Raw genomic sequence first — 27,208 nt, 5'->3', positions numbered from 1 at the left:
TGCGCCTTTGTGAGTTTTTTTTCATTAAAGTAAAGGTTAATACATATAAAACTACAGGGTGATATTTTTCTTGTGGTGTTTGTCACCACATACGTGTCATCGCAACACCCATGTTAGGAAATATTATGATCCGTAATGCAGTGAACTGTAACAGAATTATGGCCAAAAGAATGAAAAATAAAAAATGATGGCTCAGGCTCACATTCGGACTTAGATTCTCACAATTTACTCTGGACAGAAATTTGTTGCCAGCTTAATAGTTTAAATCATAAAAAAATGGCTCACCCACACACTTGAATATCCTGATGCAGAGACGACATTTTAAACATGCAGCTTCCTTGGCATATGAAGTTCTGTAACTGGTAGTTTGACCACATTTACCTCATGCCACTACAAAGTCACATTCTGTGAAAAAGCCCAACCACTTAGCCAAGTACTAAGACTGCCTAATGTTTACAGATGGCAATGGGTTCAGGTGGAGGGAAATGGGTAGCTATCACGCAGTTTTGCAATTGTAACTCTCTCCTGTAATGCCCAGCTCAACTCCAACCTCTGCCTTTAACTGCAATACTCCTAATTTCTCTTTTGCTCCCTGTGTTCCCTGTGACTACAATCCTCCAAGATTCCCATGGGCAATTTTTTTTACCTTAATACACCCATGCCCATCATCTCCTGAAGACCATTTCAGCCTTATGCTATCATCTCATATAACCTCATACCTTCTCTGGACTGGCTATTGGACAAAATCTGGTCATGAACTGCAGATGTGCTGGTCAGCCAGCCAGGAGATGGCCAGCTGCACAGGATATATGCACGTTCTTTACATCAAGGCAATCACAGCTGCCAGTCAGGCTAAACAAATGATTTGCAAGCCTGACAGAGTGGTTACAGAAGGAAGGAGAGCATGAGACTTCAAGTTACTCCATGCAAAGTCTGAACAAGCATGCTTAACAAATCATTAAGCTTCCAGCTTCCCAACAAAAGGTGATGAAAGATGACATCATCTTCTAATGATACTTGGTAATACATTAAAGCTTGTAATTTGAGCTGTAATATATATAGAATATAAATTCAAGACTCAAACCTTTGAAATGCCTAAAAAGTAATTTGTCACAGCCATATACAACAGGTCTTTTTTCTTCCCTTAAAAAGCCAATCAGAAATATCTGTACTGCAATACTTACAAGTTTCTCAGACTTTAGGTTCTTAGAGCCGCAGTGCTCAGAAATACCAAGGAAATAACTACTGCATAATATCAATTCCCTTCCTTCCTTTGCATACTTTTTGATGCAATCTCTGTTTACTAACATCATGTAGTGGTTTTTTCTGTATCATGCATGCCTCATTTCAAGACAACAGGGGACAGAACTTAGTATAAGCAACCATAAATCTGGTATTTCCTAAGACCCAACTGCCTGTCTTTGTAAACTAAGTAACATTCATTTAATGGCTGCTGAATGCATTTAGAAATACATTTTTCTCTCAAAATTTAGTTTAAAAAACTGAATACAGAAAAAAAAATAGCATCCCAGTATATCCACCTTTCTAATACTTGCAAGTGGTTGTGCAGCCACATTGTTTTAAGAAGACAAATAGTCTGCCATGATAAGTAAAGTGCATTCCACTTTAATCAATGCAATTAAAAAAAGGCAGACTGCTTCATGATGCTCAAACAAAAAAGAAAGCTCACACCAACTGTGATGCTCAGCCAAGGCTTAATTTCACCAAAGAAAAATTGCTTTTCAGAAAAAACTTTGATAATTTCTGTAGGCATGTCATTAGCATGACAATAAACCACACTGGGAATCTGTTTTCCTATTTCTATGCTTCTACTTACAAACAAGGAAGACTACATTCCTACATCTATCAACACTGAATGCAAACGCTGTCAGTAACCCTGTTCCCTGGAGCCCTATGGTTCATTATAACAAGTGAGCAGAGGATCCCAAAATCTACAGTAAAGAACTGTGGAACTATCATCTAAAGTGAGAAGTCTTTAATGTCTATAAAGAAACCCATGAATAATACACAAGAAAAAGTCATGTGTAGGTATGAAAATATAAGCACTCTCCACTTGGAGCTTCCACTCTAGATTAAGAATTATAGAAAGTGATAGGAATAGATGATTAAGGAGAATAAAATAATACAATACCAAAAAAGGCACATGCAAAGCTAATGTGAATCAGGCTCGGGCGATCAGATTACTACACTTGGGAATGGGACGAGACAAAAGAACAAAGAAGAACAGTACTGGGTTACAGCTCAAATGCAGATGACTACAGGGGATGAGAAACAAGATGTCTGGGTGCAACAAATGAGAACAGTAAAGACAGAGGAAGGTTAAAGAAGGGCATCATGATCTCAGTGAAAGAAAAAGTATCAGTGTGAGGAGAAGGAATACACTTCTTGACTATAAGGAAGGTAAAAAGGTTTTTGCAGGTTTGTTTTTTTAAAGGGAGAGAGGATGGCAAGGAAAGGCCATGGAAATAACACAGACACTTCCATATTTCGAAGAGAACTATAGAAAGGAGGGATGAAATAGCAGTAACTACAATAATAAAAAAAAAATAAACGTAGGATATTGGACAAACTGAAACGGAGAAGATGGAAAATGAAGGGCTATGGAAAAAAAAAATGAAAAAATGCAGGTAAGAATAATCATAGAATAGTTTGAGTTGGAATGGATCTTTAAAGATCATTTAAACAGGAGAAGTTCAGGTTAGATACAAGGAAGAAGTTCTTTACTGTGAGAGTGGTGAGGCACTGGAACAGGTTGCCCAAAGAAGTGGTAAATGCTCCATCCCTGGCAGTGTTCAAGACCAGGCAGGACAGAGCCTTAGGCAACATAGTCTAGTGTGAAGCATTCCTGCCCACGGCAGGGGGGTTGGAGCCAGATGATCTTAAGGTCCCTTCCAACCCTATCTATTCTATGATTCTAGTCCAACTCCTCTGCAATAAGCAGGGACATCCTCAAATACGTCAGGTTGATCAGAGTCCCGTCCAACCTGACCTTGAATGTTTCCAGGGATAGGACATCTACCACCTCTAATAATGTAGAAATCAAAATTAGCAAACCATTAATTGATGTGTCAGAAGTGTGGAAAGGAGGACAGATTTTAGAAATGTTGCATTTATAAAAGTGACAAGATCCAATGTGGCTCAAGAAAGCAAGCAGGAGGGAAGTACGATAGCCTCCAGTACTGTTTGCAAGGCTATAGGAAATTTAGACAGTTGCAAAATTTCCTGTGGCTGAAGGAAATGTCTGGAGTGGAGAGGAAGACAATTGGTTTATAGCAAATTATACTTGAAGATTCACTGACGAAGTAAACAAATGGACAGAAAGGAAAACGGACAGTGTGAAACTGAACAAGAACTGGATAGCAATGAAGAAAGACGACAGATTTGAGAAATACAAGATAGTCATGGAAGGAAGAAGTAAGAAATATCTGCTATAGCCAACACTGAAAGCACGGCAATATGTAGGATCAGAGCCAGTGAATGAAAAAAGCTACAGCCTTTTTGGAATATTCATCATAAAGAAGATAGTGGGTATACACCACTGTGGTCACACTAACATCAAGAGTTACAAGTAAAGAGATGCTGTCTTAGAAAGTGAAAAAAATTAAATGGAAAAGCTGTCTTTTATTTCTAAAACATATATAAGGAAGATGAAGCAAAATAAATTAAAGGTAGCCAAATAATACATTTATAATACATAAAACACTCAGCTCTGTTCTGCATAAACAAAGTGCTAACTGAGATTTCATATAAATAAAGCTAACAATTTGGCAGAAAAGGAAATAGCAGGATATAGAATATTAGATCAACAGTATTCAAGTCAGCAAGGCTTGATGAAGTTCATTATGGTATACATATAGATATGTCTAAACCACAAAATAAATTGGTGGGCCTGGTGAAGGACATACCCCAAAACAGATGTCAAGGAGTTCCTACAAAATATGTCTATCAAACAAGAAGAATGAATGAAGTGTGATGCCATAGTGCTCTACCATTCAGCATTTTCCACTAGTTTTATCAAGAGCTGAAATATTTCAGTAGTAACATCATTCACAGAATCAAGATAAGAAGCATTGCAAGAGATTTGGGGAACAAGATGTGAATTCTGAATGCTTAATAATTTGTGGAAATAGGAAGATAAAATTCAGTACAGAAAATAAAGTAATTTTTTGTGAGGAATAGTTTAGTCCTGTGAGGAGCAGGGAGTTGGACTTGATGGTCCTTATTGGTCCTTTCCAACTTGAGATATTCTATGATTTTAGTAGGACCTACTCTCAGACATTAACACAGTGTAAGATGCATTGGGATAAGCAACAGCACTGCATAAAAGGATCTGGTGTGGCATTTTGGAACACGAACTGAAAATTACAAAATAATGCTCTCAGAAAAGCCAAATAATCCTGAGACTAATAATAGATATCCCTCATGCATCACTACAGTAATTATTCTGATCTGCTTTGCCCCAGTGAAGTTTCAGCTCTGGACACCTCAAAATATAAAAGATGCAAACAAACTGAATAAAAAGAAAAAGGAGAAGAAAAAAACCCCAACAAAAAATTCGAAAAACAACCTGAAACTCCAAAGGACACAAGAAGTAATAGAAACTTAGAAAACACAACCCATGACGAAAGACTGAAAGACTTGAAAAGAAGAGATGATGGAAAAACACAATAGTCTTCCAATAAACTAGTTTATTGCAGTAAGAACAACAGCCAAACTACTCTCCAAGTCTATTCACTAAAACAAGAAGTGAGGAAATATTTTGAAAAAAAGTCAAGATTAGTTAAAAATGAAATCTTGATTTTCAAGAAATATTCGACTTCTATTAAGCTTAGTTAAGCTGTACCATCCTTGTCATTAATGCTCCATTTTAGAAAATTACATTTAGAAATGCTTGGCATCCACAGTAGATGTAGGGCAAAGCTAATGCTTTCTGAAATCAGAAGAAATAATATCTAACTCATAGAAATTTCCTTCAGACTGACACACTCGCAACGCAAATTTTAAAGTTTCCCTTTTTTTTTTTAATTTCAGTTTTACATTAAAAAGGCCAAGGTTTTATTTATTCATTATAAGGAAATAATAATTGTTAAGCTCAAAGGTTAAACTCAAGTTTCTAAAAAAAAAAAAGTTACATTTGTAGGAATACTTTGGGCTTTTACATTTCTAATGTATGTCGGAAAAAAAATCAATCATATATTATATTCCTAATGGTATTAAAAATTACTTCCGTTTTCTTAAACTCTTATGTTACAATTTCAGCATTTATAGTGCTTGAGGCTTCATTCCAACAGAACTAACTTTTCCATTCACTTTTACAAATATATCACATACCTAGGGGTAACTTCTTTAAGTGCTGGAATGCCGTTAAGTGAAGTTAAATATACTATTTCAGTTGAGCAATAAATGTCACCTTATTTTAGTACTCTGTTCATGTTAGCGTAAAACAGTCATCTATGACCACTCAACTAATAATGCATGAAAGCAATGATGTGTCACAGAAGTAGAGTTTTGATATGAGTACATAATTCTTTTAATGTGGCACCTTACTCTAAGTACAAGGAGCACCCTCCATTCTCAAAGAAATTGTGAAGCTGCATTTGATTTCAGCACCTCGAAAGACTGATCTGTAAATGAGCAACACAAATATACTCACCTGTTCCATCATCTACATTCTCTACCTCCATCACTTCCGTGTTTATTCTGCCCCGAAAAAGGTAACGGTGGCCATCCGTAGATGCTTTGCTGTTCTTCAATCGCCTGATGAAAGAAAGTGCAAATAAGCATGTCACTCACCACTTTCTTTCTATGTTTCCGCATTATGACCCGTACATGCAGCATTTAAAGACTACAGTGAAAATCACAATACATTTATACATGTGCTGTTGAACCGTGGAAACCATTGCTGAACGACACACTGCTGATTCTAATGCAAAGATCCTGCCTCTGGTAAGAGTAATCAGCAAATTGCTGGCTGACATGAGAGTTTATCAGGAAAGTCTCACTCTACACAAGCTCTGTTCCAACACTTTGGTACCTGTCTGCCATCAAGATCTATGCTTTAACAGGCACATGAAAACAGCCAAGCCACAGCACTGATCAAAACAAATGGATATTATAGGTGCAGAGAAATACATCTGTTACCTGGATGCTACAGATAATCCAGGGCACTGCTAAAACACAGCTGGAAAAACGGAATGAAAGTTGGCTATCAAATCTGGAACTACCCTGGAAAATCTTAAGCACTCACACTAATCCAATGGACATGCTGTAGTGATGACAGTAGAACCTGGATTTATGAAGCAACAGTTTCAGCAATTGGAGACAGTTTCCTAAACTGGACACTGAGGTCAAAGGTGGAGCTTCCTCTGACACCATCCACAATTGTGCAGAAGCAGAGGCAAAGATAATGGTACTCAGCAGTGCTATTAGAAAGAATACTCAAGGTCTATCACGTACTGGGAATCTATCAAGGATCTATCTAGTTATAAGTATTCCTGGTTACTCAAAACCAGCTTCTGGATCAGACAGACAACCTTAAACGTTTTCAAGAGGGATGCCTGTATTCAAGAAAAACCTTATTCCTCAGAAGCATAAGAGCACTGAACAGTAACCGCAGAAGCTTGTTGCTACACTATGGAATTGTTTCTTGCAACGCAGGAAGCAGCAGCTTTCTGGCTGCTTTCCCTGATTATAAATACAAGGCTTGAAACTCTTGAATCTGTAGAGACTTGTTTTATAACATAAGTTACACTGCTAATTTGTTTGAACTAAAAATTCATTTTATTTACCATTCCCAGAAGAGAGTGAGTCCATCACATATAACCTGTTGCAGAAGACTGGCAAAACTGATTCTTTCTCCCCACACTTCACCATTTGGATTCTGCATTTGTATAATTTTTTTTCCAATGTTTGAATTAAACACACTTTTCTTTGGATGGTAAATCTCTAAAAATGCTGACTTTTATATTGCAATTAACTGCAGTAAACACTTTGGTGGTAATAAAATATTCTTATGAAAAAGCATACAGAAGATTAGCTCTAACGTGAAAAAAATGTATTATTTCTGAAAACATAAATTAATCACTCACCTGTGCTTTTTTTTGCAGTAAACCAAAAGGTTGTCAAAAAGAAAAAATATCCTCTCTTGGATATTTCCTGCTGAAATTTTCAATAGTAGTCCACTTCGTAGCATTTCTGTGCACGTATCTGTGATGTTGGACCCCTAAAATCAATTGGGAAAAGATTATTTTTTATTCTGTGAGAACTGAAGAACTCCACATTGATTAAGGGAAAGTTTCCTACATAAACTCACAGCCATAATGGTTCTCTGGAAACACCAAGAATAAAACTCATGGCAATTTATTACATTATAATTAAATAGTGATTTCCAATGATGCTTAACACCAGTTTTGTATTCATTTAGGAATGCTGCAAACTAGAAGGTTTGTGGTTTTTTTGAATGGATTAAGTTTAATCACTAAGGTTTGCAAATTACATCTGCGTGTGAGACTCCTCCTTATAAAACAGGCCAACTTCATACAATAATTCTTATCCTCAGTAACTTCACTACTTAGTCAGAAACATCTGAAAATGGGGCTTTACAAGACATGACCTATGCCAAGATGAGCTTGGAAGCTGAAGTCACATGGAACTTGAATATCATTAAGACATATACTTCTACACTAAGCTAAGCTAACTACTAAATCAAATACACCAAGATTTAAAACTCAGACAAAGCTAACAGTGGCACATACAACTAAGACTGCCTAGTGTAGTTCTTCCTAACACATACTGAAGACATTGGAATTTCGCTAAGCTTTACATGTTTGGGATGAAACTTCCCATGCTTCATTTTTGATTCAAGGCAGATCATTCATTCATGTTTAAAGAAGGCAGGCATTTTCATATAGGTTAATGAAAAAGAAGCAACTTTAACAAAGGATAACATTTTCCAAAAATATTTCTCTGAAAAAGTCATGGTATTTCTATGCCTTATAAAGAAAAATTTACCTCTCAAGGAAGCCTTCCTTGAACTTAGAGGTGTATTTTGCTATTCTGAAAATCCATGCTCCTGTGGGACAAAGTTCCTGTCCATGCGTTGCATGAATCCAGCCATGCAATCCTATTGATAATTATGCTTGCTGGCTGCATTGAGCATACACCCATGGTTCAAAGAGTTTCCTAACTTGGGGCAGTTAATAGTCAGCTTGGAAAACCTGCAAAAGCCAGGACTGTCATCTACACATGTTCTGACAGACTTATGCCTGCAATAGCTGTAGCTACTTCCTCTTCTTTATCTAACCACAGTAGCCCAAAGAAAAATAGGCTCAATTAAGAGCCAAGAAGGAATCACAGATTCTGCTCTCAGCTCTTCATCTTATTATTCATCGTTTTTGTGTCACAGCCCTGAATATTGAGCAATAGCTCAGACTGCTCTAAGGAGAACACAGTCTGTTTACAGAAATGATAAGAAAAACTGCAGAACCATCACACTGGAACATAATTCAGGCCTCTAAATAGAGCAGCTTCAGTATCAGTATTAACTAACCACTCTTGTTTCCATTTAGGATCAAATGAGCCAAACATGAACATCATCTATAGCCAGTACATCATACTTCCCTTCCCAGGACAGCATCAGCACCAGAAAAGCTGACATACTAATTTTACAGTTTTATTTGAGACCGATCACTGAAACACCTTAAAAGCATACTCAGTAATACAAATTCAGCATAAATTTCAGCTGCACTTAATGCTTGCTGACCATAACTACAGAAAAGCAGGGTTTTTTCATTCCATCCATTTCATTGCTTTTGTGCATTAAGTAGAATAAACAGTACCACACACTGCTTTTAAAATTAGCTGGAATAATGCTAATAATTTGCATTTTAAAAGGGTATTTTTTTTAAAGATTTTCAGTTTCTTTTTACAGAAAACTTCAGCTTTGCTGGAAAATTGTAATCTTTTGTAGGGAAGACAAAAAACTTCAGCTTAAGGCTTCAAAATTGCATCAGCAGTTTCACCTTTCTACGAAAGGGTGTATTTTTTCACAGAGAGGGTGAAATGAAAGAATTTTGACTCTTTTTATTAGAAGTGTTCATTTTCACTGTAGAAAAATACCTTTTCCCCACAGTCCTTGCAAGATTTGCTACTGTGCCAGCACCATGCCATAAAATACCATATTTTACACATATTTCAAACATCTATAATTCAGGCTACTTGAATTATCAAGATTCGCCTCAATGATGATTCAAGTTCAACATTACAAAACAGCAGTGTGCATTATCTGTATCACATTGCTACACTTTGCTACTGTTTTCCTCTTTATTTTCCTTCTGCCAGATGATGAAAATAACATTCTAGAGATACTTTTTCCCCCCTTAGAGACCTCCTGTCCAAATACTGAACAGTGTTAACTTCACTTATTCAATACCTTTTGACAAGATCACAACCCATGCTGGTGTGGCCACAGGTCAGTGAATTTTGTTACTGCTGTTTTATTTGCTGAAGTCCAAGGGTATAAGGTAAGACTATCATAAGTCACATCTGGCAGTCCTACATAACACTGCTAGCACAGAAAAGTCCCCTGCCACCCTCTTGCCTATGGAAAACTGTTAGACTCGGCCTGTCCCTAGGCATGGGTGCGGCGGGCATGGAGCTGACAAGGAGAAAATAGGAAGGGCACATCATGTGAAAGCACTGCTGTCTGTACATCTCCTCTCTACCAACTCCTGAGGGATGAAAAACACGCCCAAAGAAGAATAGGGTAGAGGGCACACAAGCGCTGCCATATCCATCATGCAGTTCCAAGGAGGATTAACGACTATTAATGTTTTCATGAAGGATATTGCTACACCTTGAACCACCACATGGGTTTACAGCAGGAACACCAAGCTACAGCTGATGTCCAGCCCAGTAGGATAATTCATTTATCTAACTCTGAGCTATCCCTCTCATGGTAGAAAGTTCAAGGCTACACTAACAGAGGAGAATTCACCTTGTCCTAGAAACATGAGGCTAAAATTGAACTACGCTATCTACAAGCAATACTTTTAGAAAAAAGTATTACCAAAAACATCTAACACAACCATGTTTTCATTAAACATTTGTATTGAAACTACCAGGGAAATGTCAAATATAAGCAATTTGAACCACAAAAGTAATTTGCTATTTCAAAGTTTTCACAAGTATGTACATTTTTTACTCACTGCTTGCAAGGGAAGATCATATAGTTGCTCAACCTAAATGTAAAATCACTACTACTATGTTACAATTCATGTTTCTATGCATTTAAAGTACCTGCAGTTAGAGCTGATGGAGTATTATGAGTGAAACCAGCCTTTGTGTAGTATGTCAATTTGAAAATGCCTTGTATTGTAGAAACAAACCTGTTTTGATCATCTCAAAAAAAAAAAAAACAAAACAAAAAACGAAACCAACAACAAAAACCCAAAACAAAACAAAAAACCCAACATATAAAAGACTCAGTTGGAAAAAGCTAACCTGCAAACCAGGCTTATACTGTGAACCCAGATTAGATATTCCCCCCCCATCCTAACAAGTCACTGAAGACTCCAAGACTCCAAATACCTAGCTGTAGAGCAGTCCTCTACTGTGGACAGCATTGGGACCAAGGGCTCTGGTTTTTCAGGCTAGCTGGTGTGGAAATTAAAAGCCCATAAGATCTCAGAGCCTTCAGGCTACTTAGGTAAAACTGGCTTCAGCTGCCATTCAGTCACCTATCATTCCACCAAGGCAATAGCTCAGGCAAGAGGTCTGAAATGTGGGCTACCATGACTACATCACAAAATAAATGCATTTAAAATACACTGGAAGGAGACAGACTATATGCAAGAAATCCGCAACAATATCCCCACCCATCCTTTAGTCATGAAATACCCGTCTTTGACATCAAAAAATGACCTTTATTACCTTGAGATGAAAAGCAGCATTTGTTGGTTTCATTTTGTAACAAAAGCTACTTAGCTACATATTCTGGCCAAATCAGTGATAGAAGTCAGAATTACACATATTAATGTACTCTTCAGTACTTGCACATGGGCACAGGAAAGAGAAATATAATAAAGAAAAGGTCTAAAATATCTAGAACTTAAAACAGAAATCTCCATTAAAATACTACTTTATGATACGTCACAATGGAAAGGAACAGAACACCCCATGCTATTGTCACTAAGTTGGCCTGTGACTCACACTGGGTTGTTCAGTTTCCAGCTTACAACAAATGCAACAATTTTATTTTTTAATTCCCTCACTGAAACATCCATGCAGATTTTCCTGACAGACTCCTTCAGCTGTTGAGCCATCCTCCAGCTGAGACAGCCACCTACACAAGTTCTGAATTCAGGCCAATAAATTTAACCACTTAGGAAATTAAGTGAGAAAGTCATTATACACAAAATTTTCTTCCTTGAAACAGATGTTCCATTTTTTCCATGAATCTGTATCTTTTTCATAATAAACACAAGCTTCATTTTATGACACTCATGTATAGGAATTCAAGTCATGCTTTGATCAGATTCTAAAAATAGTCTTTTTTTTTTTTTTCCCCTTTCCTTCTAGTTGGGGCCAAGCAATGTGCTAAGCATTTCCTTCTGGAAGGAAATCTCCAACAAGTTTGCCTCTTTATTTTTAGGCAATGCAGAAAACCAGATGTTTATTTAATTAAATCCGCTCTCATACATTGCATTCAGAGATTTTCTTGTAGTTGCTGGGAATCATTCAGAAAAGCTCTAAAACATGCTCTTATACATGATTTTTACCATTTCAAGGACTAACCATATAGTATGTTTGAAAAAGGATGCACGTATTAAGATCAGGGCAATTTTGCCAGATTGGGCACCCTGTCAGGTGGTAACATCTAACCTGATCAGCTAAACCACATTAAACGCAACATAACTGTACTGAAAAAATTCTATTTTAAGACAATGGCACTTTTCCAGAGATCAAGCACAAGTGAAATCCCAAGATTAAATTTGGGGAAGAAAATAAGAAAAAACAAACAAGGCTGGAAGGAAATTACTGTATTACGGTTCACAGAATACGGTCTGAATACAGAGAGCATAAATGTATGTTTCACACACTTCTGTCTATATTGTTACCCTTCCTTATTGTTACTTTTTCTCTTTAATATATTTCCAACAGCAAACATATTTATTACTTCATTTTTTACTAAGAATTCAGAAAAAACCTGAATGCAGAAAAGTGGATTCCCTTTTCAGACATGTGAGAACGATACGTTCTTAACCAACTTATATGACTAATAACACACTGAGATACTAATGCTGTAACTTTCTATTTGAGTGTGTTCATTAATATGGATTTGACAAATATCTGTAAGACTCAGGCACTGAAAGCAAGTAGAAGAATCTTAATCACTACAGCATAATAGAAAACTTACTTGGAAGTTGAAAATAATAGTAGAGTCAGTTATAGACAATAAGTATTATTTTAAAATGCCCTTGCCATATAAAATTTCGTAATGTAAATGCTTGCTATTGCTTCTACCATGAAGCTATTGTACAAGCACGTGTAACAAATTTTAAAGTTCATATACACTAATCTTTCCAAGTTACTGCTGATGACAGCAAGTCCAAGCAAATAACAAAAAGAAACTTACTTTCACCTAGTCTAAATAAGCAGCTGTTAAGGTATTTGCTTCTTTTGGAAAGCGTTAGGTCAACAAGACCTCTTCTCAATTACAGTGTTTAGAGTTTTACTTTATTTAACTAGTCCTGTGTATTATGTTCAAAACTGACTTATTAAAAAATTACTTACATTGCTTGCTTTGCATTTCTTATACATGAACTTTACTCCCACCTCAGTGTGGGCAGCTCAGATGTTTCAATACAGAACACCTAAGGCAAATCAAATATATACGAATAGGACTTGGGGGTGTTGGTTGATAAGAAAATGAGCATGAGCTGGCTTCAGTGTGCACTCACAACCCAGAAAGCCAACCATATCCTGGGCTGCATCAAAAGGAGCGCGACCAGCAGGTCAAAGGAGGTGATCCTGCCCCTCTACTCTGCTCTCATGAGACCTCACTTGGAGTATTGTGTGCAGTTCTGGTGTCCTCAACATAAGAAGGACATGGAACTGTTGGAACAAGTCCAGAGGAGGGCCACAAGGACGATCAGGGGACTGGAGCACCTCCCATATGAAGTCAGGCTGAGAAAGTTGGGGCTGTTCAGCCTGGAGAACAGAAGGCTGCGTGGAGACCTCATAGCAGCCTTCCAGTATCTGAAAGGGGCCTACAAGGATGCTGGGGAGGGACTCTTCATCAGGGACTGTAGTGACAGGACAAGGGGCAACAGGTTAAAACTTAAACAGGGGAGATTTGATTGGATATAAGAAAGAAGTTTTTTACTGTACGGGTGGTGAGGCACTGGAATGGGTTGCCCAAGGAAGCTGTGAAGGCTCCATCCCTGGAGGCATTCAAGGCCGAGCTGGACAGAGCCTTGTGTGTGTGAGGTGTCCCTGCCCACGGCAGGGGAGTTGGAACTAGATGATTTTAAAGTCCTTCCCAATCCTAACTATTCTATGATTCCATGATTATATGATCCACATTTATCTTTCTGTATAAACTAATTATAGTGTTCAAAATAATACAACAGGAAGATTCTGGTGCTACAACTACTTGATTTGCAGTTGCCTAAGGGAAATGATGGCTCTTCTGGATACTATTGAAAACAGTAGCTCAGAAATAGACCTATGGTTTCTTCACAGAACTAAAGCATTAAAGCTCTTCCATTTGAAAACTGAACTAAATAAATAAAACCAAAACCAAGTCTTACACAGATTCTCTTGAACACGTTAGTTTAGCTCAGCCAACAGTAAAAAACTATCTACAAGCTGACAAACTCTTAGACTTAGTGCTTAATCAAAATAAATATTTTTTTTTTCAACCATAAAATGCTGTTAGGCAGGCACTGACAGCAGTGAAATCAAGGCAACAGTTAAATTAGGATTTATAGATGTGCATGTTTGCACACAAACATGTTAATGTAAATAGTCAATATTCCAAGCCAAACACCAAACACTGCCCTCTCTCCTGGAAGTCTGCTATTTTATACAGTGGTGCTCAGTCATGGACAACACTGAATTTACAGAATAGAACCCAGATGAAAGCTGTGTTTCACAGGACTGAGGAGCTGAGAGTACCTCAGGTTCACAGAAACAGTGTAATATATGTTTGTTGAAAACTGTTATTCCCTCATCAATATACAAAACAACAAATCTACAACAGTACCTCCCATCCTTCCACATGAGACTGCCATTCTTCCAAAAACTCTAATTTTTCCATTTGTCTCTTGGCTTCATTTATGTTGGAACAGACAGCTTTCATGGCCTGGAGGGCTTCCATTAGTGCCGCATAGTCACTGTGCTTCCTTGGAGTCCGCTTCAGTAACTCCTATTTAGACATTTAAAAAAAAAAAGAAAAGAAAAAAGGAAACCTGTCTTTCATCTCTACATGTACATTACAGGACGCTTAAATTGAATAGCATACAAAATCAAGAAGTAGCCAGACCTCTATGTTACGAAGTGGAAAAATAATAAACCCTCCAGCATTGTGTCCTAGTAGGACACTAAAACCCAAAGAAATAAATTACTAACAGTAAAAATAATCAGTACTTTGGAATTAGTACTTAGTTTGCCTTTCAGCTACTTTCTCACCCCAGCAATGTTTCTTCATGTTGAGCTTTGGTCTGGGCTTTGATTTTTTTGGTTGTTGGTTTTTTGGGGGTTTTTTTATATGCCACAGGATGGAACTGTTCAACAATAACAATTCTGCTTAAAAATGCTGGTTTATTCATGTCAAAGTTAGCACCTGCCTCTCCTGCAACTCTGGGTAAAACCCATCTTCCTTTAGCTCCACACTATTGTTTAATCTAGTGCAATACGCCAGAGCACTGAAAAATAGCTTAGGTGACTCACTGATTTCAAGTAAGCACTGGTAATGGCAGCCACACTAAAACACAGAAGTGGATTTGCCAGTATTCATTTGAGATTTCCCATCTCAAACTGCCAACTGCCTGTTTACAGCTGGACCAACTATGGACAGCCTTCAGCACACACCCTGACTGAGACATGGGTACACTTCCCCGAAGCCCTAAGGCTGCTGCCACCACACCCTGTATTTAAATTTATTTAACATAAATATATTCAGTTCATTATCCTCTAGAGTAATTCATTAGTCATTTTCCCCTGTTAGTCTGTAGATCCTTCATTGAAAAAATAGAATATAAAAATAGTTTTAGAATAGGCCAAGGGAACTGTAAAAACCACAGATATCCAGAATGAATCAAACCTCAATGCAATTATCATATTCTTTAACTTGTTTTAAAAACCTTTATTTGAACATGTTTACTTTTAGGTTTTTATGTCAGTGCAATGAAATGCATATGGCTCATAGCTGGCATTGTTTCAGATCTAAACTCACACCTGCATTGTGAAAAACACTGTCCAATAATCAGGTTTCAAGCAGGTTCTAGAGCAAAATCTGCTCCGGCTTTTCTTTCACTGTTTGAAACAATAAACAATATTAGGCCTCCATTTGTTAAGCAAAAAAATGTTTTAAATATTTACTGTCATGACAATTGTATTACTTTGTTTCCTAACATGGAAAAAAATCAGTCACTCAGTTTTTAATATCTAATTATTATCAGCACATTTAACATTTTTAAGTTTTAAATTGTAACAATAATAAAAGAATAAACATAGAAATGTGCATAGAACCACCTACAGCATCTTACCATTACTCTAGAGCTTTCTTACAAATCATTTTCATAAATATTTTTCATTTACAGTTTTCTGATGGTAAATTAGACTCATCAAAGCACGTCACTAACAACTCTGCTAGCCCAAGCATTTTAAGTAAGGCCATGGTCAAACCCACTGAAATCAGTCTCATTAATCTCCCTTTAAATGGCTCACTTCTGTTGCAATAATGGAGAGGCAACTTAACAACTAGATGCAGAAGGAAGCTAATCATCTTGACCCAGCCAAACTCCTCAGTTCTTTTAATACTGATGTCAGAAGACCTGCCACTAGCTTTAATGAGAGCATGTCTGGGTCCAATATCTAATAAAGAGATTATTCACTGTGTAGAGAGATTGTTCCTGCTGTTCAGAAATATGCTTAGCAACCAGTTTTATACAGAAAGTTTAAAGTCCTAGATAAAAAAAATTTGAAATACCTTCAAAAGAAGGGGATACTTGCATATTCTCTGTATTGGTGTTACCAGATATCCCTCCAACGGTACATCTGTGTTTTTGCGTCCTCCAAGAAGCATGCAATTCTAGAGTGAGAACAGTTTCATAAATTACTAAAAAATACAAGAAAATTACAAGAAATAAAGACAAGGGCATATGTACACAGCAATATTGGCTAAGCTGTATGTAATGAGGGAGGTACGCAAGACTGACAAAAGAACAGGCTTGAACATGTGCGCAGGCACGTACACTGACTATCATACATGACAAGGAAGCCACAATGGACTTAGGCAGACATCTCCCCTAGGTACATTCTTCATCCAGTCTGATAAAGAGAGGACATTTTTTAAGTTTAAAATGAAAGACGGTGAATAAAATGCCAAAAATATGCTTTCACACTTCAACAAACAAAAATAAAAATCATTTAGGGTGACTGCTCTAGGTGCTGCTGCTTCTAAAAGATGTGTTTGTAATATTAAGTAGCATCAAAGATGGTTTGGAAGGCTTGAACCTGGCCATCCTATACACACCCACCAAAAAAGTGTTCTGTTTACATACTTCTATAGTTAAATGTGATGGGCAATGAACAAAATACCCTTAGTCATGGGCTAAAAAATACATAAATTTTCACAAGACACCCAACTATGGAAGCAGAGAATATATGAAATATTGGGTGGAAGCACCCATGAGAAAGCAGCAGAGAGAAAGAGGGAAAAGAATAAGGGCTATCTGGGATAACAAAGCATGCAAGGGACATCACAGCAAATATTAGGAATTGCTGTAATTAAAGTGTAAGTACATAAAGACCTACAGAAATGATGAAAGCTATTTTACTGAGAGATAAGAAGGAATTGTGATGCAATGGTATGAGATAATCTACAGCTTCAAAGTGCAAGATGTCTAAACTGAGACAGCAACTGCTAAACAGAAGTAATTTAACATAGCCAGATGGCGTGTTGACACAGGCCACAAATGTTGATGCAGACATATTGTTGATAGAACAGGGGCTACAAAACTGGGTGGCTGCTCTCAACGTACAACTCACAATGTACATACCACATAACCAGTGCTGCTATGGGGATCTCTACACCCACCCTTAAGTCTCTGCCTTGTACTCACAGTTAACCAGCTTCTGTCTGATACTAAAGCATCCTTTATCCCAAAGGATCTCACTTAAACTGCAAACCAAAAAGCTTTACTGATAAAGGACTGAGCAAGATAATGACAATGCAGACTACAGGTTTATATAATCACTGTCTCTATACTTGAAGGCTCACAAGTCTAGTTTCAGCTTCCCATTATTTATAGATAATGACAATCTCTAATGACCTGAACTGTTCTGTCTAGCTAGAAAGCTTCAGCTGTATCAGACAGTTATTGCACAGTCAGACCTCCTGTTTTCCAGGTTAGACTGATGCCACTTATTCTACAGCCACATCTTGAACCTATGAGAAACTCAAAGCAGATGTGAAAGCCCTGTGCATGTGCCTGGGAGTACATAACAGTGACACATCATGAACTGCCCACAACTGCATACTTCACTTCCTTTCTCACAAAACACGCTTTTAGCAATCTTTCTCCAGAGTATTTTGCTCTGTAGCAAATGTCTCTGTAGTCAGCATTCACTCCTTCTTGAGTCTGGCCGTGCTGTTTCCAATACAAGAACCATGTGTGTGAAACTCCTCAATTTGGGACAAGGTGAAGGATACCATGTCAACCACTAAGGAAAAATAGGACAACTTTGTTTTCAGCTATGAATGGAACAGTGATAAGAGACTCTTAGCAAACAGGCAGATGGTGTTTCATGTCACTTCATAGTCTCTTACAATAAGGAAATTCACACGCTGCTCATTAATTTGGCTGTAAGTAAAAGCAGCTAAGGAGTCAGATCCAGTATCTTTCAAAAAATGCAGTGACCTGCAACAGGTTGACTTCACCAAGAACTCTGCCAGCAGCAGTGAAAGCCTACTGCATGCTAAAAATAATTTATAAGATTAAGTAAAACTTGTGATACTGCCACCATTGGCCATCATCCTTTTTTTCACCATATCTGTGATGCTTTGCTCATAGTGTCATTTGCTCTTCAGTTCCAAAATGCAAGAACTGGATCTGATTACTATGAAATCTGTTATCTTATTCACGGGCACCATCTCAGGTATATAAGTTCCAATATAGCAGGCCCCACATCACAAAGCTGACCTTGTTATCGCAGGACATCAGGAAGAAAAAACACAAAAATCATTCCACACGGAATCCTTCTTTTAACAACCAATGTTAACTATTAGGAAACTCAGTATTTACATGGAAACTGGTTTTGCTGTGAGAAAATCATGAGGACTACCATACTCACAACTAAAAACCCCTCCCTATTTGTTTTATAAAGTGAAAACTAATTGTGTTGCTGTCTATATTGACCTCAGATTAAGTCAGCATCTACACTCAGGATGTTTACTCTATGATCCATAACAAAACATTTTTCTGCCTGGCAATGGTGTTACAGTACCAGAACATGGACCTTCTCTTCAGAAGTTCTGATGAGTCCTTCAGCTTCCTTTCCATAATTTCCTTCCCTATCCCTCTTCATCTATCTTATCTTAGTCTTTTTGCTTTCTACAGACACAGCTGGATTTACACCCTTGTCTCTTGGCCAGCAAGTTCAAGGCACACTGCCTAATGCTTTGTTATGCACGGATCCAATGCAGCAGTGAAAATAGGATGTACACAACCCCTTCCTCTGGAACCACCACCCCCAACTGAAACTGCCTGCTAACCACTTGCAGGTGTGCTTGTTACATGGTGGAGGTGACACTAGTAACAATCCACTGCCCAGTCACAAAGTACTAAGTTAGATCAACAGTTGGAAGTTTATTTACCAAAAGAAACGTCCGCACTGTTCTTATTTTGTTAAGGTCAAGGAGAACTTTCTGTGCCTTCTCGTGATTACTGCAATATTCATCATAAATACGGAATTTTTCTTTCTGCAGAAACAAAGAAATACATTGTTCTTCACTTGCCATTTTGAGGCTTTTTTTAATAAATAAAACATGAAACGAACACTTTTCAAAGATGAATAGCTAATATAGTCTTCATTTTGTAAGGTCAGCTCTTTCTCCTACGTTTATTATTTGACATCCAGTCTCAAACTAGAATTATGAACAGTCTGGAAGCGTCACTTGGGAATTTCAGTCATAGAACACCAGGTTGAAAGGGACCTCAAGGGACCATCTGGTCCAACCTTTCTTGGCAAAAGCACTGTCTAGACAAAATGGCCCAGCACCCTGCACAGCCAAATCATAAAGTGTCCAATGCTGGGGAATCCGCTGCTTCCCTGGGGAGGTTATTCCAATGGTTGATTGTTGTCATTGTGAAAAATCTTCCTCTTGTGTCAAACCGTAATCTTTCCAGGATTACCTTGTGTCATCACCGCTAACGTTTTCCATGTGACTCCTTGTGAAAAGGAGAAACCCAAGGAGAAAAATATACAGAGTGGCTTATTTGCTGGTATCATTACCTATTTTGTCTGCAAACACTTGTTTGCAAAAGCAATTTCCAGTCAAAAACTGATGTTACTCAATTTCTGTAATGTGTTTCCACAAACCATTAATCATTTTCTCCTTCCACAATGAATAAACAAAGACTTAGCAAACAAATAGGACTCTAACCAGAAGTAACAATGAAACCTAGACTTTTTGCTAGGCCTATAACTGAAAGCAAACTAAATTGTCCTGATTTTGCAGAGCTCTTTAACAGACATCCTGGTTTGCTTCAACAGGAAAAATAATACTGAGAGAAAACAATTTCTACAGGACATACAAACATACTTATGGAGGTACTGCAGTTGTCAGAAGTAAAATAACTTCACAGTCCAGAACCATGGAGATATTTTACCCAGCATATGCAGTTCTTTGTTAAGTATTCACATTTTTGCCTAGCACCAAAGGGGAATAAGAAAAAAAACGTATTATTACTTTTGCTGTTTCATGCAACCCTGGCCCTTGTACCTCCAACCCATGCACAGGCACCAGCCTTGCCCATGCTGCAGGGCTGCTTGGCAGCCTGGGCTGATTTGGTGAATATACAGATGATGATACAAGAAAATTCTGCCCATTTTATACTTTCTTTCTTCATTCTCCTTCCCCCTCCGTTTTTTTGAAACTATGCAATCAAGTCATATTTTGTCATCATGACTATGTACACTCATCATGACGTAATTAATAAAGACAACAATTAAGGAAAAAAGGGAAACAAGCCTGTAATAGAAGATAGCCTACATAATGAAGAAAGCAGGTTCCAACTTCATGCTGTGCATTAGGTTCTGGCTGTAAGCACTCCTCCACCAAGGAAAGGAAGTTTTTGTGAACTGCAAGAATATCTTCAATATTTGAAAACAACGTCTGCAAAAGAATAAAACATACGTAAATAAAACATCAGATTAAAAAATAGAAGAAATATCCAATTATGAGACTAACCTTAACTGTCTCTTCTGTGACATTTTTATCTACTTTGGCTGCAGCACATTGGATCATTCGGTGAAGGAAAGCCTGCATGAAACAAGAGAAATAAGGAAAGTTATTTCAGGAAGACTTCACCTTTTGGCATTTTACGCTTATAATTTGCTTCCCAAATTTCTTATGCTTTGGATATAAAGCCACGTCAGTATATTATTCAGAATCTAAACCAAGTATTTTATTTATAAAATATTTAGTAGTCCTGTTATCCTAAGATGCTATAAAACTCTATCTATATAGCGTTAGAAAGAATTAAATACTGAAACATTAAAGAGCCTGAGAAACTGAACATTCTACCGTGGACTAATAATGCAATCAAGCAAGAGCAGAATAAGCCATTTTCAAATTCTTGCTCTAGCACTTTACAAATTGACTACAAGACAAGCTAAAATAAGCCACTAATTTCTAAATTAAAACTACTCAGGAGATACTATTATGAAATGTAACTTCTACCACAGTAACCACATGTAAGATTTCTGATGTACTAATAATCAAACCTACTGTAAATTAAATTGGCTTAAACAACAGTCAGCTGCACCTGGTTTTGCTTAATGAAAATGTTCGGTCTTTCCTCCCCAAGAGCCTTATTCTTGGAGATCAAATGAGAATTTAGTAACACCACTAACGAAATGGCAAAAGAGTAAATTCTTTTTATATTTCACATTCAAGAACTGGAAACAATAAGAAGAAAAGACGTACAGTAAGTCATTCCAAAAGAAATAAATCACATTTCAGGTACAAAGGATAGAATTCATTTTTATGAATTTATTTCATTACAAGGACTTGGTACATTCTGAAAGTATCTACACACTGGAGACTAAAATCTTACATTGATAATTCTTCACACAGACATGCATATTCTTCAGTCATTAAGAACTGGCACCATAAGTGCACAAATGTCATGTCATTCATAACCATTTTGCTTCAAGTCACTGGGCATTGTACGTCATACACAAACTCATCTAAATTCTCGCATGTTGCAAATTCTATAAGAAAGGCAATAAATAACCTGTATGCAGAAGGATAGCAGTCACGGTGCCCCTTTTTATCTTCTCTGCTGGGAGTTACAACATTTTCATTCCCAAGCAGTGATCCTTTCTCTTGTGAACAGAACTATGTAACTGGCATTACACATTTTTATTACTGAAGAGACAAATCTAGTTATCCAGGCCATAAACAGAATTAAGTTTGGATCACTGCCAGCATATTGTATGTTTCATATCACTCTCTACAGTGATGTGGATTTTCTACTTCTTTAAACTCCTCTTTTGCCCTGACTATTCGTACTTTCTTTCTAATGTTTTATTAATGGCAAAACATTGCATTAACTCATTTGCAGCACTTCATTGTTGATGGATGACAGCCCTTTATATCCTTCCTTGCTATGAATATTCACAGGGGTTATAGCAAATTCGCTGTGCACATTGCCTGCACAGTGTACAGCCAATCCCACATACAGTGACAGCCTGATTTACTGCTTGACTCTTCACTAATTTTTGACAGTTTACACTAAACCAGCCAACAATATTCAATACACTTCAAAATTGACATGGGGGGGCGGGGAATATCACAAGAACTACCTCTGAAACTCGTGTCTGTTTTTACTATCTGTAATCTCTCTTTGTTCACATTATTTCCCCATAGACCAAACATACTGCTCATCCGCACTCATGTTATCCCAGAAGATCTTCATTTCCTGTAACTGTGAAGGAAGGTGAACATTCAGTTGGCTGAAGGCAAAACTTGAGAACAATCTGGGAGCTGACGCATTAGTTATTCTCAAGTGATTCAATACACTAGCCAAGAGTCATGAGGTCAAAAAGAGTATATATCAGCTCCAATAAACAGAGTTATCCAAGCAGCACTGTCCCAGATCCCACATCTGCAGAGATCAGAAACTGAATCCAGGAAAATCCAAACTCTTGCAGAACCCAGATACAAGTCACTAATTAAGGTAGAGAGACCTAGGATGACTTCAGCCCCTTCCAGCAACTTTGCGCAAGTCCACATATGGTTTCTGTACCCATGCTGCTGAAGTAGTGCAGTCATGATGCCAGTCATTCCTAAAGATTTGTCACCTGTCATCCCTATCAATGCAGATTTGCTTCCTGAAAAAATCATAACATTATGCCCCACAAATCAATGGATGCAATCATCTGAATCTTTCAGAGCACTTACATGAGCATTACAAAGCCACACATATCTCGAATTAACTGGAATAATCTCACATTTTCAAGAGGAATGATGTAAGAGAATTCAGGGGAGTGCAGGTAGGCATGGAGCTGTCTACTTCCATCCACCTCCCACCAAGACCCTCCTTGGTGGACTTCACCTGCTGCGGAATGAGTAATGCAAAGCAATAATGAAGCCCAGGTTTCCACAATGAAAATGTCATTACCAACTCCCTTCCTGGAATGCAGAGACACCACTAACTCAACACACACACACACACACCCCAACTCTACTCTGGGACTTCGCTATTGAGAACAGATTGCTGTCATCAGGCAGGAGAATGGAGAAGTAACTGCTTTTGTCACAGTGTTAAATAACTTTAATCCAGCACTGTGCCTATGGAAAAGTAAAGTCTCTGAACTTGTATGAACACACAGTAGGTCTGACAGAGAGATGACTACTCAAAAGACTCCAGAATTATTTGAAGAACAACTGAGAACAACTAAAAATAGTTCTTCAAAAACTGATCAACCAAAAGCAAGTCATTTGTAGACACAGCTTTAAGGAGGACCCCAACAAAGAAATCACAGACTTTAAAAGGAAAATATATACGGATGCCCAGGAACTACTCAGGAGCTGACAGCTGCCGAGCCAACAGAAAAGAAGTTTACGGACCCTTTTGAAGATACACTACAGAAACTATTACTAACCATAGAAAAAACCAAACCTGTAAAAAAATGAAAGAAGCTAAATGGACATCTCAGCCGATTTACAATTCAGTAAAGACCTGGACACACAAAAACAAGTCAGAAACTCCTCTGAAACAGCACTGAGTGGTTTCTAAAAATTCTACCATGACTTTCAGTTGAAGTACAGACTCATTACTGAGCATGGCATTACATGAAGGAGCAAAGCATTACAAATTACAAGGGCACAGCTGAATAACCCCTGCTGCTGGACTGAGAAAACAACTGTAGCAATCAATTGGGTCCATGATTCCTATGCTCAAACTTAGTGCCATTTTATTAACCATGCACACATCAGTAAATTGTGATTCATATTTGACTCCCAGAGTATACTGCATGTCTTGCTGAGGTTACTTCCAGATTCATCTACATTAGTGTAGATGTTTTTTAGCACAACATCAAGCATAGAGAATAACACGAACTCCTGTGCATTCCACGATTACAGGTCTTTGTCACCTAGACAGTGATCCTCAACTTTCTCAAAACTTTTCAGGTAGATTCTGCAGTTTCCCTTAACTTCTATCTTAGTTTTCTCAAGTAATAGCAAAGCCATATGGTTTAAACATAATTTTCCAACTTTTCATCTTGTGCTAGCAGCATTCTACTTACATTTGTATAATACAGGGATTCACCCTTGCAGCACTGCAAATGGAGATCTGCGGCCCCTGGCACTCTCTGCCAGCTAGACTCTTGCTGATTTCTCTTTCAAGAGATCTCTATAAAACATTTCAGAGGAGCAAGTTGGCTGGGTACTACAAAGAGCAGGCTAAATTTAAAAGATTAGATGAGAAGGAAAGATAAAAGCAAGGATGTTTTTATTTACATTTAAAAAACTAAATAATCCCGTTTCACTTGACAATTTTTAGAACTGTCTATGGAAAAGTTTGTGACTCTAGGCATATCCTTGAGTCACTCTGATTGCTACAATCCCTGCCTCCGCAAAGTCTGAAATTCAAATTACAAACCCCAAGCATCCTTCTGGAAACTTTGTTAACGGAAAATGGCATCTAAATGATCAGTGTACAGCTGCTTTGGAAGAGAAGAAATGGCAAAAAAGCTGAGAAAATTCTGAACATGAAGAGGTACATCTTTAGAAGTTTGAAGATCTTTAGAAGTCTGACGAACTTGCAGACCAAAACATAATGCACCAACTGAGCCTTTGGAATAGAGGAGCAGCTACACATAAAATATGTAAGATACCAGTTTAGGGCTAAGATTCCCTAACTCCACTCAGGTCCTAATGGGGACATAAAAACTGCTTCTGGCTATGACTCAGGGTCTTCGTACCAAACTGGTAAGGAGAAGGGTAATTCACCTCTACCTTTCAGAAACGTGGCAAAGAATTACACAGAACATTTGAAGAAGATTCCATTCTAATAATATTAATGAAGATAACTACATCGTTTTTTTTCATGATTGTGTATTTATTACCTGCAAAATATTTTTAAGTACTTTCTGTATTAGTCCCTGTTCTTTCACCATTTGCCTGACACAGCTGTGACATGCTATAGGAAACACCAAGACCGAAAATACAAACATAAAGACTGAAAATCCGAATTCAAACAATTATAAATTAATCTGTTCGTTATGCCAAGTGAACACTAACGTGTTTGCTGGTCTGTTGATCTGCTGCTATTTTGCACGGCAGGATATTTCACAGGGAACGCACAACAAGTTCCTGTTACGAGGATTTTACTTCTGGTTTTATCAAAACAAGAGTGGGGTTGTTCAGTTGTCTGGTGGGTGGTTTTTTTTTCTTCCATAGTTGCTCTGTGTGTTGCTGGGAAGAAAAACAAAACGGAACAAACAAAAAAAAAAACCCACACCAGTACAGACAGCACAAGAAGCTGCCAACAGCACAAATTACTTTTCTGACATCTGGAATGAAATCAGGGAAGACAAAGAAGTCTGCCTGCGGAAGATTCCGAGAGCATGAAGGGTTTTCAACTTCTTGACAGCTAAGAAATTGTGTCCTGAAATTACGTCAGGGCACCTAGTTCCCAAAATATACGTAACTCTTTTTTCTGAAAGCAATCATCCTACTTTTGTGAGCCTAGAAAGAAATAGGCTTTTTTGTTTAGAAAAAAGAATTAAACAAAAAGTTACTTATTTTTACCCCCTTGGATTTCTTTTAACATTGTTTCTACCTGTAAATCTATTCCATCCTAAACAAAAACAAGGTGAACTGCAAAACATATGTACTTTTAGTAAGGTAATTTCCTGTGTATTTTCACCTTAAGAGAATCAGTACAACTGAAGCATACAATCTATCATATTAAAGCCTGCTGAATAAAGCTAGCAAGATGTTTTGTACATTAAAACTGAATAAAATTTTATTTTGTATACTGCCAAAAGACAAAATCCTAAAAGAAACCCACAATAAGGAAAATGTTCATATATGATAATATTTATAAGCATCAATGACATTATGCTCATGATCACAAATTTAGAAACAAAGCTGAAAGATTTGTGTTTTCCCTTTACATTCTTGTATACATACCTGGATACTGGAAAATATCTTGCTCTTTTCACAATATTCTAAAAGATCCTAAAGAGAACATGGAGACCTATAGCTAGGAAGAAAACTAATCAAAATTATAGGTGACTAGCCAAATGTATTTTCTTATCATGGCTAATTCAGGTCGCAGACATCATGGTAGGATTTTGCACAGTAGTGCAGGTTTTGCTCACTCTAATTAATTCATGGCAGATTCTGGGTCCCAAAAGAACACCGTGCCAGTTTTATTGAAGCAGTTTTGCTTGATTTTCACACAAAATAAATCACAAAACCCTATTTCAATAGAGAAGAGTCCAGCAGCAATAGCAGCTGTGGTAAGCACTGTGCGTTTACCCAGCTCTTCCCATTGACCTGTGCCAGAAGCAGTGGCAGTAGCTGCTCAGGCTGGCTTCTGCTACTGAACAAAAGACTCTTCTGCTCTCTCCAGTAATGCACCAGCTGAGACACCACCTGTTTCTCCCATCTTGCCTGCAGGACTGGATGAATCACAACCAGCAGAGAGAGCATCAGCCAAGGTCAGATATATTCTTTCTCCCTACTGTACCTAGAGCCACTTTCAAAGTTTGCTTCAGATTCTGCAGCCTGTAAGGACAAAGAATAGATGGACCACATCTGTAATACTTTCCATTCTAGTGCTAATTTCCTTTCTCAACTGATCAAACCATTCCCTTCTCCATTCACCTGACCCAAAAGGTCATCAGTCTGCCTGAAAGAACATCCCTGGCTTCTTTCCTTACAGTAAACATGAACTCAGAATTAAACACCCACTTCACACAAAAATGACTGCATTAAAGAAACATGGATCTTCATAACCTTCTCATATATGATGAATATCTGCCACACTTTGGGAAAAACTTAACCTTTTCTCCATCATGTATAATTATTTTTTTTAGATTTTTCTGCTAGAGTTTTTCCTCTATCAGAAAACTTCTTCCATTCTTCCAAGAGAAGAGAAAGTAAACCTCCCCTCACCCTGTCTGTATTTTGATCACCTTTTCTGCATTTCCCTAGTCA

General features: G+C 37.6%; 1 protein-coding gene across 1 annotated transcript in view; it reads right to left on the bottom strand.

The window, feature by feature from the left end:
• The window catches only part of PREX2 (phosphatidylinositol-3,4,5-trisphosphate dependent Rac exchange factor 2), a gene marked incomplete at both ends in the record, with an annotated part of 169,388 nt that overhangs the window by 100,473 nt on the left and 41,707 nt on the right, over nucleotides 1-27,208 (bottom strand). Inside the window, 7 exons of the mRNA XM_080610600.1 lie at nucleotides 5,675-5,778; nucleotides 7,110-7,243; nucleotides 14,288-14,449; nucleotides 16,235-16,336; nucleotides 19,124-19,228; nucleotides 20,522-20,644; nucleotides 20,720-20,791. Coding sequence (XP_080466726.1) covers nucleotides 5,675-5,778; nucleotides 7,110-7,243; nucleotides 14,288-14,449; nucleotides 16,235-16,336; nucleotides 19,124-19,228; nucleotides 20,522-20,644; nucleotides 20,720-20,791 — 802 coding nt within the window. The remainder of the gene's footprint in view (nucleotides 1-5,674; nucleotides 5,779-7,109; nucleotides 7,244-14,287; nucleotides 14,450-16,234; nucleotides 16,337-19,123; nucleotides 19,229-20,521; nucleotides 20,645-20,719; nucleotides 20,792-27,208) is intronic.

This window comes from Psittacula echo, assembly GCF_963264785.1.
Source record: "Psittacula echo genome assembly, chromosome: 2".
Taxonomy (NCBI): domain Eukaryota; kingdom Metazoa; phylum Chordata; class Aves; order Psittaciformes; family Psittacidae; genus Psittacula; species Psittacula echo.
Note: the sequence above shows the minus strand (reverse complement) of the source record. Positions and strands in the feature narration are given on the sequence as shown.